Raw genomic sequence first — 16,092 nt, 5'->3', positions numbered from 1 at the left:
TTATTATTATTATATTGCACATATACATTTTGTTTTGTTTATTTACTTTCTTCCCATTGTTTATTAGTGTATATACATCCAGGTTATGGTTTTTCATTTATCCTTGTATTCTACTGTGTTTGTTAATTTGGTAGCCATTTCATGTTATGTGCAACAGAGTTTTATTTTACGTATTTATATGTCCATTGTAAAAGGTAATTTGACTGTGTAACAGTAAAAAATGCTTTACTAAAGTTTTTTTTTTTTGATAATTTAAGAAATATCTTTAAGGTTCAATGAGTTTGGGTTTTTTTATCTATATGATATCTCCTGTATAATGCCCACGACTAATTAAAAGTTTTATCTCAGGAACATTAACAGAAAAAAAATACTATTTACCAATAAAGCAAACTACTATGCAACAGTGGAATATTGTGACCTTTTAGAAATGAAGCCACAAATCAAATGCTAATTTGTGTAAAGTTTTTGACTTTATCCTCATCATTATCATGTCTTATTATGCTTAACTCTGAGTACACTGCTTCTACTGCAGCTAAAATCGACAGAAGTTTCCCCTGTAATTATCATAGGTGTAGAACAAAGGGTCATAAGTCATTTAACAAGATTTGACAGAGTGGCACACAGAAAGCTGCTCTGATCCACCTCACAAGGTCTGCAGCTTTCTGTGGGCAAACAGCAGAGAAAGCTTCTCCTGCATCACCCGCTTCTACAGTCTCTATTCCAAAGCTATGCATCGCTACCAAACACTGCAGGTAAGACTGCTTTATTGCTTTATTGCTGAGATTACTGGCTGGTATTTGATGATAAAACAAATAAATATAAAAAATAAAAACAGGATTTGTACAAGAATAAAAAATATATTTTAGAAGAGAGGAAAATATAAGAACAAACAAATGCAAAAAAAAAAAGTTTGTTCTTAAAGCATTTTGTGGGTTGAATTGCGACAAGATTTGTAGTAGTGTGCAGACTTAGTATAAAATCATTCTGTATTTCTTATTTGCAATGCATTTTTTTTCTTAAACAATGACAAAAAAAAATTAAATGAGAAGATATGTTTGTAACAAACATTATTCAACCTTGTGCTGGAATTTTTGTTTATTTATGTTTCTATTTATTGTTTTCTATTTAATTTTGTTTTAAGTTTAATTTGTTGTGCTCATCGTTTAGTTTGCAAAACTTAGACACAAGGATCCTAATTCACATTTCATGGCTCAGATATGGATAAGATGAAGAAGAAAAGAAAAACTTAATATTTCCATACTGCTGAACAAACATGATAACCAATTGATTTCTGTAGGGCTTTTCTCTGCTGTTGATCATATAAAAAATTCAAAAGCATCTTTCATATAAAGGAAAAATAAAAAACAAGTGTCTACTTAATCAGTCTACATGCTTGAAGGATTTAAGGTCTTTGAAGATTTTAGCATAAAGGATTTCACCCTGTTTCCAAACCAACATTGACGCTGATCTGTACTTTCCCCCCTTATATTTCAGGGAGCACAAAAAAGAAACAAAAGAAGTAAGTTCATATTTTGCCTTTAAATAGAGAAAAAGCCTCACTTGTTTATACATTTCACAACCTATCCCTGTCAAAAAAGCCACCTGATTTATGTTACATTCTGTGTCTCGCTGGGAGTAAATCTCTGACGCTGCATTTATCCGCATCAGACAGAGTGCAGTACTGGATGAGCCCGCCTCACCAGGTGACAGAAAATCAACAACAGGAGGAAGATGACCTCATCAAACCAAAGAAGCTGATAAATCCTATCCTGGCCTCCCTCCAACAGAGAGCTCTTCATCAGGAGCTGCTGTTCTGCCATAAACAGTAAGGAGGCAATTGTCTGTCCCTCTGTGATAGAAAAAAAAACAATCTACATCATTATAAATGATGATAGAATGAGAATCTACAATGATTTTAACACTTTTTTTGTTTTTTTCTTAAACAAAAAGCTTTCTTTTTTATGTTAATAGTGTGCAGTTATCTTTTTTAAACCAGGCTGTTTTAAATAAGGTAGCAGTAACTGTTCTGCATTTTATCTGCCCCTCTGTTTGTTACACTTAGAGATTTAGATTTTATCTTGTCATTTTGCATACAGAAGTGTAAACAAACAAACAAAAAAAATTTAAAGTGCATCCTTGATAAGGTAAGCTGCAGTGATAAAAAAACAAAAAACATTATGATCAAAAACAGTAATGTAAACATAGGACTGTATATTTACTGTTCTAACATTCAGGTTTTTTTTTTTATTATAACCCATTTTACATAAGATTCAGCAGTCTAATGGCAGAGTTTGTGTCACTGAATCCTCTTAGCCATACTCAGTCCAGCTGTCTTTGAGCTTTGAGCTGTGGTCATAGATAAGCACATATGTCCAGGTGGTATTTGACCTAGTCCAAGATCCACCTGAACATCCCTGCTTATCTCTTAACCGGAGCCAAGTGTTTCCTCCCCTGTTGTTGATTTTTTAAGATGGTGAAACGCTGCTCGTGTTTTTTAAGGTTTGACATCTAGTGATGATGATTTAAAGCATTTAGGCCAGCAGCTCCCTCTGCATTTTTTTTTTGGAATGCCTGGTAAAGACATATTGAAAGAAGGAAAATATTAATTATAATAACATCATTTCAAACTGAAGCTTTTAGACAGAGCATCCCATAGTGAGTACATTTAGAAAGGACCATAGAAATAATTTGAATCTGACAAAAGTAATATAAATTAAAATTGTATGAAATTGATCAAATGAAAAGCAGCCATAAATGTTTAACTATTCTTCAACATAATGATTTAAAAAATTAAACTCATTAAACAGACCTGGAGAAAAATGATGGGACTCCTAGAAAAACAAAAAATAATGTGACCAAATGGACGTGTGCCACTCAATACTGACACCTGCTGGACTTTAATATCCCTACATGCAGCCTATTTGACAGAATACACTGATTCCATGGCCTATGAGACTAAGACTCAACTCTATTTATCCCTTGGGATTACTCCTTCAGGGGAATGCTGGTTCCAGTAGCTTATATAGAGTACAAAGAGTTAAAGCAAAATGCTATAAAAAGCATGTATATAGTCCCAAAAAGCATAAGAAAAAGTGGTAATGTCTTGGAATAGGTTTCCTTTAGACATAAAAATATCTGCACAGTAGAGAGCTAAGGGAAGACTACACAGTAGTTGATTTAGATTATTGCATTTGCACTGTAGAAATGTACTGACCATATGAAAATGAAAGAGAAAATTAAACAGACTACTCAATAGTTGACTTGGATTATTGCACTTGTATTGCAGAAATGTACTTACCTTATAAATAACTACAAAAATGACACAGGCTACGCAGTAGTCTGCATGAGCTATTGCAAAGTGAGAGAGAAGAATATTGCACATGAGTGACAATAGGTAATGTTTTGCATAGGATGTCCAAGGATGGGATGGGGGTGCTGACCTTTCTCCCTCTTCCTTTCACCTCCTCTGTCCTCCAAGTGAGGAGTTGTATGTAATTTAAGTCATTCTGTATTTTATTGTAGAATTTCATATCTCTGTTTAAATTGAAAATATCCTTAATATTTTTGGATGCAGTCAATAAACAACGTGAACATGCATCATAACTTGAAAATGTAGGTGAACATGTGAATAAGGATTTTTGTGGATAGGATAGTTTTTAATGAAAATAGTAAGTACAGCTAATATAGTAAACTAAAAGTCAAAATCTAATTTAAATTCAGATAACTCGAGTTATAACTGAGTGCAACAGGATGACATAAACAAAAATATTAAAGCAAACATGAAATCAAAATGCTCTCATGCGGCTGAAGCCTTTCTTTTACCGTACCTGCTCCATATTCCCTGGTGAATTTGATGATGAACCTCAAAAGATCAGAGCTTATAAACACAGTTTAGAGCAACAATCAGTTTAAAACAGCTCCTATATTGGTCAAAAAACAAAAATATATATAGACAAAAATGTTAAAGGTAAATGCTATAAGACCATTAACCAAGTAGCTTGATGTTTCTGACTGAAAACTTAAAGATCCATGGGATTGTAGCCAACCCCCCAGGACATGGCCATGGGAGTAAACCTGATGACAAATCAAAGAGATCGAAAATCCAAATGGTAACAAAAGGGCCCAGAAAAAAAAAATTCTAAATAGATTAAAGGTGAACCTTAAGCTCAACGAACATCAATCCCAGCATCCTTTGTTGTTTGAGCCAAAGTGACCAAGTAGGACACCCTTGTTGGAAGCAATGTTGGGCTGCTCTGTTTCCCCTGGCACAGAGTGCCTTGAATCTTTGTAGGTTACAATGAAATTTCAAGTATATCAAGGGATTCTAGAAAGAAAGATGCTGCACAGTGTTAGAAAGCTTGGTCTCAAAGTCTTTCAACATTATATGAACCAAAACAGAGCCAGATAAGGAATGTTTATATTGCTGCTGCACAAGGAGAGTGAGGAAGATGATATGGTGTAAAATAAAATCTTTTAATTTATTCTCATTTGAACCGACCCAGTAAATTTTGCAGTGTTAAAGTAACACTTTAAGAGTGCATTTGGTCCCACTCGGAATTAGTGTTAAATTAGGACTCTACGTTGTGTATATTTTACTTCAGTTGTTGTAACTCTAAAAGATTCAAAGTACTTTGACACTGCATATTTAACACTGTGGAATTTGCAGAGCTCATATTGTATACTAATAGAGGAGGGCACTGTACGTATCATCCACACTGATTAATGAATTGCACTCAGGTAGAAAAACTTTGCAGCATTTCTGACTCATTCCAGAGACATGGCCGCCTGTTAACGTTCTGCTTGCTCTTAAGGGGGTTTCTGCCAAGAAAGAAATCCGAGTTGCATCGTGTCCTCGAAAACAAAGCCAGAGAGCAGCTGAGGAAGAGGGAGCAGGCTCTCCGACCTCGCTCCGACCTGGAGGTGAAACTGCAGAGGAGACGGCAGAAATTAGAACTGGTAAGCTCACAGACTCAAAAAAATAAAATGAAACTCTTCACCGATTCATTTTCTCTGGGAGTATGCAACCTTAAACAAACAGACACAAACTCTTCGATGTTTTCTGTTTCGCAGTATGAGCTGGAGGAGAAGAGGTGGAGGGCCGGGTTGAAGAATGTTCCCGAGTTTATACATGTGAGACAAACCCTGAGGCACGTTCCACATTCTTCCTAATGCCTACCAAAAAGAGCAATAAACATTCTGACTGTCACCGTGTTTGTCTCCATCTGCTAAAACCGTCACCAGTATTTACTGGAAACTGGTCTTCTCTTTTAAATGTGGTTTATTAAATTAATATTGCAGCTCTTACAGTGAGCTCTTTACTGTTGGCCTTTGGTTGTGTCATTTGAACTCTAAAGAGCAATTTGGTCCTTGTTTAAAAACTGTTAAACTACTACACAGGAAAAAATGCCCACAGAAACACAATCTTTGCTTACTGGGACCCCTAAATCCCCTCATATGACAAACATTTAACAACTGAGCAAAGATTCTGCAATAGGTTACACGTTGCTTTGAAAAAAACTGCAATACCGGGTCGCCTGCGACCCATTTTAAAGTGTTTACATCTAATAACTCAGAATGCATGAAAATTACACCAGTTCATTTTTTTTTTTTTTTTTTTACCAATATAGACATGTTAGAAAGCTCAGATTCTTCACAATTCAACCACCAAGTTCCTTTTATGGACACAGTGAGCACCTAAGCACCATTAACACAGATATAGCAGCATGTCAAAATGTAAACATGACAAAGCAGCCACAACAAGAAAGCATGTCTTTATTACTGCTGTGCAAAAAAGACCTATTATTTTCAAGGATAAAAAAACAATTTTGAGTCATATTTGAACTAATGCAGCTTGGGCTGAGTTTTACTCACCCAACTATAAGTTGTTAGCTTTCAAATAATGTATCACACATGTAATTTGGGCTTACAGTTTCTAAGTTATTTGCTTTTCCATTTGGGTATGCAAAATAGGTCAGAATTTCCCAAAATGAGATAGATGTTAAGAGGTTAAATTGCAAAACTACCAACTTTAAACTGTAGTTATCTTAGACTTAATTGTTTATTTTTAATTAAATGTTTACAGAATTCAACATTGCAATTAATGCATGAATAACAAACTGCCCTTATTACGCAGGGGCGCCCTGTAGGGGTCACGTCTGGACTCTTTGAGACACCGACTTAACTGCGTGACCACAACTATGTTCAGTTTAACTTGCTAATCACAGAGTCTAGAAACTCTCAGACCAATTAAATCAATTAATTATGTTGTCAGACAGAACCTGTCTGAAAACACGAAGCAGGCTAAAGTCTGTAAAAGAATAATTAGAAAGAACCACTGGAGCAGCAGTAAAGTTTCTCAGGGGTTTCAGGCCAATCTAATGGTGATAAACATGCAGCTAAAACATCCAACAACCCCCCCAAAAAAAACACAGAAAAAGCAGTCCCCCTCTTTAATCAGTAAAAATGTATTAAAAAAAAGTGAATTTTTGAGTTCCAAGCATGGACAGTTCTAGATGGGGACCAACAGGGGCCAGTACCCCTGTAGAACTGGTTCTGACCCTTGTACTGAAAACATGAAATATAGATGTAAGTTTATATCTCTCAAAATGGATTATATTGATTTGAACCAATTTGCAGATGGAATAAAAATATTTAAGTTTAAAAATATATATATTTTCTTATTTCAAGCATTTTATAGTATGTAATTTTAAGGGCCTAAAGCCTCCTTCCTTTAGGATATCATCTTATTTTCCTGCTAAAATCGATGGGAAAAAACACTGATTTTAAGAAATATTTACTAATTTAGATCAGTTTCTTATGAAGATATGCACTGAATATAAGAGACCACGACCGATTTTTCCCTTAAACCAATTTAATATTTCATTTCTAAAATTTACTGAGACGATCATTTATAAATTACAAGTTTATGGCTCACTTAAAGGTATAAATGAGGATCTTTTATTTCCAGGTAGATCATCTAAATAAGTGGTCCTCCTAATGGTCATTCTGGCGATATGCCCCATTATCTATCTTTTTCTGCACACGCGCACTTTCGGGCTTGTGCATGCTCTTGCACACGCATTTTTATTTTAAGTGGAGAGGGTGGGTCTTTAAAAGAAATCCCCCACAGTACCTTTAATAAGCTGAAAAACATGCTTGTTTTTTCGGTGTTATTCTTTCATCCTTTACCCTAATGTGGCTCTACCCTGTTCCATTTAGTGACAGTATTGCCTCCGGCCTTCAGGGGGACTAAAGTAAACACAGAAGTAAGAGATCAGATGCCCCCTGCTGGCTTAAAATGCAACAGTCCTGCAAAAAAACATTCAAGTAAAACAAGATCTCTCAGTTAAATCTGTTGTTGTAAAAGCTTTTCTAAAGAGCCTGTGTCTGATCATGGTTGTTTTAATACTAAAATACAGCTAATGAACTAAAACGTGCATTGCTGAAATAAAATCTACTTTAAAGGTAAATAGTTTATCAATATAACTGTATTTGATTTAAACCTAAAAAAAGATAGCATGCATTAAAGCACATTTCAGTTTCTTAAAAAGATGTAGGGTGAGTAATCACACGTGAAGCCTCATCAGAGCTGAATCTGCTTCCCATCAATGCTGGCATTAATCCACAAAAAAACAGTACCGGAGCCACACAAATGAGTTTGCACTTGATCTGTTTAATGCTTGTCTTTTTTTGAAGGAGAAAACATATAAAATCAGTTTCCGATGTGAAACCTGACAAATCTGGATGTTGCATCACACAGGCCGAAGCCGTTTTGGGAAATTCCCAAAGTTTTCTGACATTACAGACATTAAAAAACAAAAGAGAATTTGAGTCACATTAAAAAGACGGCTATCAACACAGCAAAGAAGAGAATATTAAAGGCAATTCAAACAAAAAAGAAAGGAAAAAAGTGCCAGGTTTGCTGCTAACAAATAGTCACAGGTAGCACAATAAATACCCTGACCCAAAAGTACCGAGATAAACAAAAACACCTGCTGGAGATCGTACTAATATTCTCACATTAGCTTAAGAAATAAAATAAAACTCATGTACCAACGTTAAGAAAAAAACAGTTTCTGTTCATCCAGTCCATTAAGATCAAAAATAACATCCACTGCACCAAACTGTGCACCTCCCGTGCTGTTTGCTGCAGAATAAGTTAAGAATAAATAAATAAATCCCAGAGAAATAGGGTTCACAAAACAAAAGGAACATGGCAGGGTAATCTCTGGGCTTTGCTGTATGACAACACTATTATTTTTAACTGACATTTTCAAAGCAGAAGGTTCAGCAGATGAAGAACAAAACAGTTTGGAGTCATCCAGGTGGTAAAAACTGGAGATTAAATTGCAAACAGCCTAAAAAAAAAAAGAAAAAAAAAAAGAACGGGACTGAAAAAAAATTTAACAACCTCTAACGTAGAAACTTTAGATCAATAAAGTTACTCATAGTTAAAAAAAAAAAAAAACATTAAAGCAGAGACAAAAAAAGGTCTAAATGTCAGCAGAATTATTTATCTTCTAATCAATCAAACATTAAAAAAAGTAACTGACAACCACACTTTTCCAAACGATCTTAGTGAAACTTTCCAAACTGAAAATTAGTATTGATTTTTGACTCTGAACAGGAGACTCCTTCCTCTAAAGAGCCTTTTCTGTTTTCCACAGCTTGGTGCCAGCTCATCACCACACTTAAAACATCTCATGTAGATCAAATGCTTAAAGCTGCATCTAAATTTCTATTAATTCAATCCTTTCTCCACGTCCGAACAAAAAAAAAAAAAGGGCATTAAAGTGCTGTACGTTATTAGAAAAGCAGGAAATTGTAATGTGTAAATGCTGTCATTAAATCGAACACTTTTGTTTTCTCCTATTTGCTGTAAAGATGACCCCACCAAGGGTGGTTATAGATAGGGGCCAGAGCCTCCCTACAACTGCTGCCTGTTGGCCCCTACACTGCAAAACATTTCTTAAACAAGTAGATTTCTCCTTAAGTTGAGCAGGTAGGTGAGACAATTTGGCAACAGAAAAAGATAATGTTTATTAAAAAAATGTCTAATTATTTTATAAGTGGAAAAAATATTAATTCCCTAGGCAGATAATCTTATTTACAAGCTCAAATTAAGGGCAAATAAACTTTTTAAAAGAAATGTTAATCTATTACGTCCAGTTTTGCAGGTTATTACTAAACCAATTTCTTATGATGACAGGCGCCAACAGAAAGAGGGTAACCGATTTGTCCTTTGGTCCAATTTCACATTGATTAGAAATCACTATCAGCTTTAAGCCCAAGCCTTCCTAAATAGTAGTTTTCATTTTCCCGATCAGGGCTCTGAAACCCTGGCGAAGTGGTGCACTCTTCCTGTTTTTCTTTAGTTTCACAGGCGACTAATTTTTCTGTTCTGTGACCCCATTAAAAACATGGGCCCAGTTAGATGGGATCAGTCCATCAGACCCATAAATTACTGGTAAAAAGAGTTTTAAGACCCAGTAACTAAGATTTTATAGCCCACTGCAATACTGGACACACTGAAACTACCCCTCTACTATAAATAGCTAGACAAATACGGCAGGTTGTTTGACAACTTAATTTACTTTTATGAAGAATTGCTTTTAACAAACTGATGAGAGGCTCATGTAGCTGTGTACTTTAGACTTTCAAATCAGTTATTATGGAATTTTTTTTTCCTATTAATCCTAAATGCTTCCCGATGCCCCAACCTGGTAAACAATAAGTGCCTCAACACACTAAATATTTTTTATAGGCACAACGTGGCCACAAACTATGCTGACGATGCAGGTCTTGATGCTCAAATGAGATTTCTTCTGCACGGTTGTTCAAACTCCTACTTAAATGAGGCTTTTTACAGCGTATGCTGAAAGCCGGTGTAGACGCCACACAGCAACGTAATGTTTATGGACAGAATAACAGGTATTCAAATCTCAAAGAGAAACGAAGATGGAGGCAAGAAAAAAAAAAAAAAAGTGCAGAGGTATTTGAGATGTGTTGCTGTGGAGCAGCGACTGCTGTGCAGGAGATGAGTCTATAAATGAGTGATTAGAGACTGGATGAAATGAAATGAGTTCAGACCACCGATGCTATTGCATACACATCCGATTTAGTGTCCCATATGGTACTGGCAGTTTAGATTTTTGGGGAAAAATATCGGAACTGGGATGTCTTGACTGATGTGAAAAATTCAGATATGTCGTATATGAGCAAATAAATATATATAAAAAAAACTGTGTGCAGTGTGAATGTTGCCAAAGTAACATCAAATGAACCAGGCAATGTTTTACAAAGGTCAACATGAATCAAATATTCTGAGAACAGTTAGAGATTACACACCACTAGCTGCTAAAACCTCTATAAGTTATTCATAAACGTGCCACAATGATTTTTATCACTGCTGCTGACCTGCACTTTAGAGAATGAAATAGTCTAGAGCTGTACTTAATGAAATTTCTTTTTGTTTACACTTGTGTGTACAAAATGACAAAATAGAATCTGTCTAAGTCTGTAGTGATGCTTATTCATCAACCAGTAGCATATTTAAGGAAGTTAAATACATGCCAGGTTGCACTCTGGGATCTTAAGATTAATAGCTAATATGGCTTTCCGTACTTTAAGGGGCACAAAGCCAAACAAGGGGAGCTTAGGTTATTCCAGCACTTTTCTTATTTTAATCTAACAGAGCAAATTTTCCAACATGTTTTTAACCATAATTATGCCATAAAACAAATAAAATGGAGATTTAAACATGTGGTTCCCAAAATGTTGCAGGTTTCTTTCCAAAGGTAACAGCTAGCTCCTGATTGGAGCACTTCCTTCGTCTCATTTAGCGAAAAGCTGGTGAGATGGCACCACTGTATGCTTTAGAGCAAGAGGTGCTGAGCACAAATAGAGCATCAGCTGAACACTGAATCCGGTTTGGTGGAAAGAAAAAGTGCACTATTCTCTTTCCACAGATACAACAATGGTTTTAAAAGTTTCAATGTTCCAATTTTTTTTTATGTTGGACATCAAATAATAGTTGCACAATCTTAAAGTTGTCCACACAGAAAAAAAAAAAAAAAGGTCCTCGCTTTGTAGTAAAATATTTCTAATAAGACATCTCAGTTCTAATTCGTGAAAAGGACAGAAACTATGGGATCCCATCTTTTCTTTGGCAGCACTGCGACGGCGGCACACTCCAGTCATAAATGTAGGACAACCGCAGCTTGACCTCCTCTTTGCAGAGCCTTCCGTCCCGCTGCAGAGTTTGGTGTTTCTCCAGCATGTCCTCCAAGCTCTGCTTGTGTGTCACCAGGTACTTGTTGTTGCAGCCTCGCGACTTGTACTCTGTGTCAAAGCGCGGGTCGTGCATCCGCCGAACATCCACCGGTGCCAGCCAGGCGCCCAGTGACACGTCCTCGCTTTGCCACGTCTTGAGGTAGCCTACGTTGAGATGCACGTAGCGCACCAGGTCCGCGGAGAGAACGTAGCCTCCACCCAAGGCGTAGGGCAGGTAGTAATCGCAGAGCTCCCACGAGCTTTCGCGCCACTTCCCAGCTGATTTCACCCGGCCTCTCCCGGAAAAGAAGCCCCAGTACAACCGGCTCGCCTCCTTCCCCTTTAGCTCCTCTTTAAGCAGATCCAAGCGAGCAAACGTATCATCATCAGCTTTGAAGACAAACTTAAAGTCAACGCTCTTGTCTAGCCAGGAGTACATGTGCAGCAGCTTTAGTGTCAAGTTCTCGTAGGAATCCCGAAGATCAGGCAGTAGAAGCAGATCTTTGTGGCGTCCTTGCTCTGTGTTCAGATTCTGAAGGTCTTCACTGGAAAGGCCGTGAGTCCCGACCACAAACATGGCGAGAACATCCGGATCCCGCTTGGAAAGCCAAGTGCTGCGGATGATGCTCCTCCGCTCTGTGTACTTGGGTCCTGTCGTGATGAGGACAACTAGAAACGCTGACAAGTCTTTAGAAGTGGAGGCAGGGCTCTGGTGATCTGAATGGAACTGCAGAGATTTAGTGTGGAGAGGGAAGCCCGGAGGGTCCAGGTGACCCTGCTTCAGGGTTTCTGATGTACATTTGGCCAAGAAGACAAGAACTACTGCAAAGCTGCATACAGTACCGATGACCAGAGCCGTCTTATGGCGACATATTAGACGGAAGAGATTCATTGTGCTGAATGTGGAAAGAAAAAGGCAAACATTTGTTATCGTTCACATAAGAAAAAATATCTCATACTATATTTTGCAAACAAGTTACTTAGTATATCTCATAACAACAAAGATGGCAGACAATGAAATGACTTTATGAAAAACAGTTGTAACTGATTCATCTAAAAGCTTAAATATTTGCTTATTTGTGTAGATAAATAATACTCCTTTCATTTTTCATGTCCAAATTCTGCAGTTTTAGACCCAAAATTCTCATAATGCTCTTTGCTTGTTTGTAAATTATGGAAACAAAAATTCACAATAAATAAGAGGTCAGGCTTTAATTAGGAATCAGGAAAGACAGCTGACCATTAAGGGCAGATTATACTTCTGCAACCGCACACATCAAATGTCGCTTGGGTCTGGCCATGAACCAGTTTTGCTGGTATGCTTCTGCACCGTCGGTCCAGAATTTCTAGGGACGCACAGCAGTTTCCTGCCAATGTGCAAAAGGGAGCCTATCGCGAGAACTTTGGTGGCGCCGACAGGAGTGTTTATCTTCCAAAACAACAATTGTGCGTCTGCAAGATATCACGGTTACGGAGATGGATCTACAGTTGCTAGACATTGAAGGGGAACAGGTTCTGTTAAAGGAGTTGGCAAAAAGACAAAGGAGGACGAGTAGGTTGTCCATCGTAGTTGTTCCTCGGTTTTAAATAATGGCGCATCCCGGCACCGAATCGAGAAGGATGACCACACAGACAGCTGGAAAAGCACAGCAAGAACCAATCGCAGCTGCTTTTTGTCTGCGCGGGTTTTTGACTGCCCGATGTGTGGTGAGGACTTTTTCCCCGTGCACGACAACGGTGTAGAACCTTACAGAGACAGATTTGACGGTTGCAGAGGCTATGCGTCAAAAGCATTGATTGGCCTTTATTAGGAGACATCTGGATGTGTGAATCTAGATGTTTGAGTACACAAGTGAATAAACATGAGAAGGAATGGATGAACTGAGGGATGATAGGAGCAATAAATGGATAGATGTATAAATAGATAAAAGAAATTAATTGTTTGGATTAGGGATGCAAACAAATAATCAACAAACAAATTTGCCTATTAATGGATAATAAATGGTTAAATTCAATGGTTAATGGTTAAATTAAATGTGTTCTATCCGAGTTATTATTATTCAGTCCACTAGAGGGCGCTGCTGTTCATTCTTAAACAAAGGCTCGCTTGTATTTGCAAGAGAAGTAAAGCCAGATAGGAGGCAGGAGGCATGCTGGAGCAGAAACATCATAAAGGATTTCCTTTACATGATGCAGAATCAACTCTATGCAGTTTAATTTCTAAATATAAACACTCAACAAACTTAATTTAAACTTAAACAGCGCGTACTCAGACACGTTTAAAGGCGCTGCTAGGAGCACGAAATCTCTCCAAGCATGAGTGCATGTTAAAAGTTCTGTCCTCTCCACCTAAAAAAAAAAAAATGCTTGTGCAAGAGCGTGCACTTTCTCGTCGTGCACGCCCTGTTTAGAATGTGCTTATCCCATAGCTAATACAAGCTTACTGTGTCCACATACAGCGGGGACTTAATAGCAAACTCTGTTAACTTATCACTCGGACAGATGATCACTGTGTTTTGCTCTGTTGGTCACATAACTCCTCCTCTACAGCGCCATCTTTGTTATTAGTTTCCGTGGGCGGGCAGCGACAACGGGCCACTGTGATGGCAAATCCCATAATGCTTTGCAAGGAGAGCTCTATGTGCAAAGCATTCCAGGATATATCTACCTCTTCTGAGGCCTTTCTTTTCTTGTCATACAATTTGTAGACACTTTTTCCTCTTACGACCCTCGGCCATTTTCAAACAACCGCGGTGAGATGACTGTCTAAAAACATAGTTCACCACACATATGTGGCTGAAAGTGCACAAAAAATGGCTAACTGGGGACGAGGACATTGGACCGTTTTACGTAAACATATCACCAGAATGATTGGCAATTAGAAGGACCACTCATTTAGATGATACACCCGGGACTAAACGATTGTCCTCTATACCTTTAAAGTAAAACGGTAAATATTCTGACAGTGTCAAATTGATATATCCCCTCTTTTAATGAAAGTTTTACACCCATGAAGGGTTTCACATATTTTGTTCATCTTCTGTTTTGTTATAAATAACCTAACAGTTTCCTACATTGTTTAAGTTTCTATGGATGTAAAGTTTAATAATGTGAGTTTAATAATGTGTTTAAATTCAGTAAGCATTTAATTCAACTGGAGCAATAAAATTGTTAAAAATACAAATATGCACTACTTTTTTTAAATAATTTAGCATATAAAATAGTTAGGCCCTTAAGTTAATGGAAAGATCCTCATCAAACAAGATATTATTTATGAATGACCGCTTATCAATTCATAGTAAGTTGACGGATTTATTAGATAATTAATTAATTGAATTTATTTCAAAATTAAATGTATAACATGGATGCATAAAAACCTCAGTTTATTTCAGTGTTAAATTCTGTTTTAAGTAACCGATTATAATTCAAAATTTATTCAGTTTAAACTGTCCAATAAACTGCCTGTAGTGGCTTTAAATGTCCAACAGGTGTCAGTATTCTGCAGGACAGTTTTAACGCAGGATCAATACAATTTGTGTCGAAACCCTTCAAGATGAATTGAAATTTAAGCTAATCTGTTCTTCTTCTTTGATAACGGTGCGGGTTAGCATGATGTCGCTGAAAAAGCATGCTTCTATATGTTGTCACACTTTTTATAAGGAGGATTTATTACCTTTGCTGGTTTAAGGGCTTCCTTAAATGATGCAGGCAGGTCAGCCACGAACAGCTAGCCGTGCACAGCTAGCGTTAGCTCCCCTGATAGAAGCATCTGCGCACTTTGTGGGCACTGGAAGCGGACAGCAGACACACACAGCCTGCTCATGGTGGCCTTATCAGGGGATGAGATCGGGCGCAATCAGAAGAAGTTATAAATAAAAATAGAACAGGTTTAGGTAATTCATTTTGAGGTCTGATAATGGGTTCATTATCAGCGCTGCAGTGGAAACCCAGTCAGTTTCTGGTGGTTCTGTAGCTCGAGCCTTGTAGAGGAGGAGCAAGCGGAAGCGGAAGTGACGCCCCCGGCGCGCGTTAGGAAAATAAAAGCAGACTTACTGGATCCATCAATTTTGGTCTCTTGCTGAACAATATAACGTGTAAACGCAAAAAAATACAGTTTAATTTATAAGGTAAAAAAAATGTATTAAATACAATCATTAACGAGAGAAACAGAAGGGAAGAAATAATAATCACCAGATTAAGAGTGGATCATACCTATTTAAATGACAATTTATATTTGATAGGGAGGAAAAATAATGAAAATGTGAAGGATGTGGAGGAAAAAGAAAATGTAGAAAACGTACTGATGAACTGTAAAACTTATAAACATGAAAGGGAGAAATTAAGAAGACTTTTTTGACTTTTAACACTTTATTCACAAAAGGCCAAATTGAAGTTCTCCTGTTTCAGACACTTCACATAAGATCTTCTTTAAAACCCCACAAGTGCACAAAATCCTCCATGTTCTAATTCTGTATTTTGCCAATGGAGACTTTAATGTTATCTTTATTACAAACCTACTCATTTTGTATGGCAAATTTCATATAAACAATTGTAAATGTTTCAAAACGTTCCCCAACTTCAGATGTTTATTGCAGGAAATTAAAGAGTACATGAAATCCCTTACACTTATTGATTCGAAACAAGGGATTACATCAGAGATGGCAAAAGTACTCACTTTCCGTACTTGAGTAAAAGTACAGATACTTGGGTTAAAAAATACTCTGGTAAAAGTGGAAGTACTGATTAAATTTCTTTACTCAAGTAAAAGTAACAAAGTACAGGCTTGTAAATTTACTTAAAGTATAAAAGTAAAAGTAGAAA

The 16,092-nt window shown here is 37.0% G+C and overlaps 2 protein-coding genes across 2 annotated transcripts; one reads left to right on the top strand and one right to left on the bottom strand.

Annotated features, from left to right (window-relative positions):
- Positions 1–1,541: 1,541 nt before the first annotated feature.
- LOC107101436 (protein FAM107B-like) lies at positions 1,542–5,179 on the top strand (the record flags this gene model as incomplete). The annotated part of the gene is made up of 3 exons (XM_015400354.1): positions 1,542–1,825; positions 4,812–4,956; positions 5,071–5,179. Coding segments are annotated over 3 exons (528 nt in total), but the record flags the coding sequence as incomplete, so codon positions are not given.
- Positions 5,180–10,727: 5,548 nt separating this feature from the next.
- b3galt6 (Beta-1,3-galactosyltransferase 6) lies at positions 10,728–15,264 on the bottom strand. Its single transcript, XM_015400353.1, has 2 exons — positions 14,945–15,264; positions 10,728–12,167 (listed from the first exon to the last, which is right to left on the bottom strand). The coding sequence occupies exon 2, from the start codon at positions 12,161–12,163 to the stop codon at positions 11,144–11,146; it is 1,020 nt and encodes a 339-aa protein (XP_015255839.1). The 5' UTR covers positions 12,164–12,167; positions 14,945–15,264; the 3' UTR covers positions 10,728–11,143.
- Between the last annotated feature and the right edge of the window lie 828 nt (positions 15,265–16,092).

This window comes from Cyprinodon variegatus, unplaced genomic scaffold (genome assembly GCF_000732505.1).
Source record: "Cyprinodon variegatus isolate N-32 unplaced genomic scaffold, C_variegatus-1.0 Scaffold1094, whole genome shotgun sequence".
Taxonomy (NCBI): Eukaryota; Metazoa; Chordata; class Actinopteri; order Cyprinodontiformes; family Cyprinodontidae; genus Cyprinodon; species Cyprinodon variegatus.
This window is presented reverse-complemented; position numbering and strand designations above follow the sequence as displayed.

Coding starts and splice junctions, on each gene's coding strand:
- b3galt6 (XM_015400353.1), bottom strand. CDS start 12,163: ATGAATCTCTTCCGTCTAATATGTCGCCATAAGACGGCTCTGGTCATC.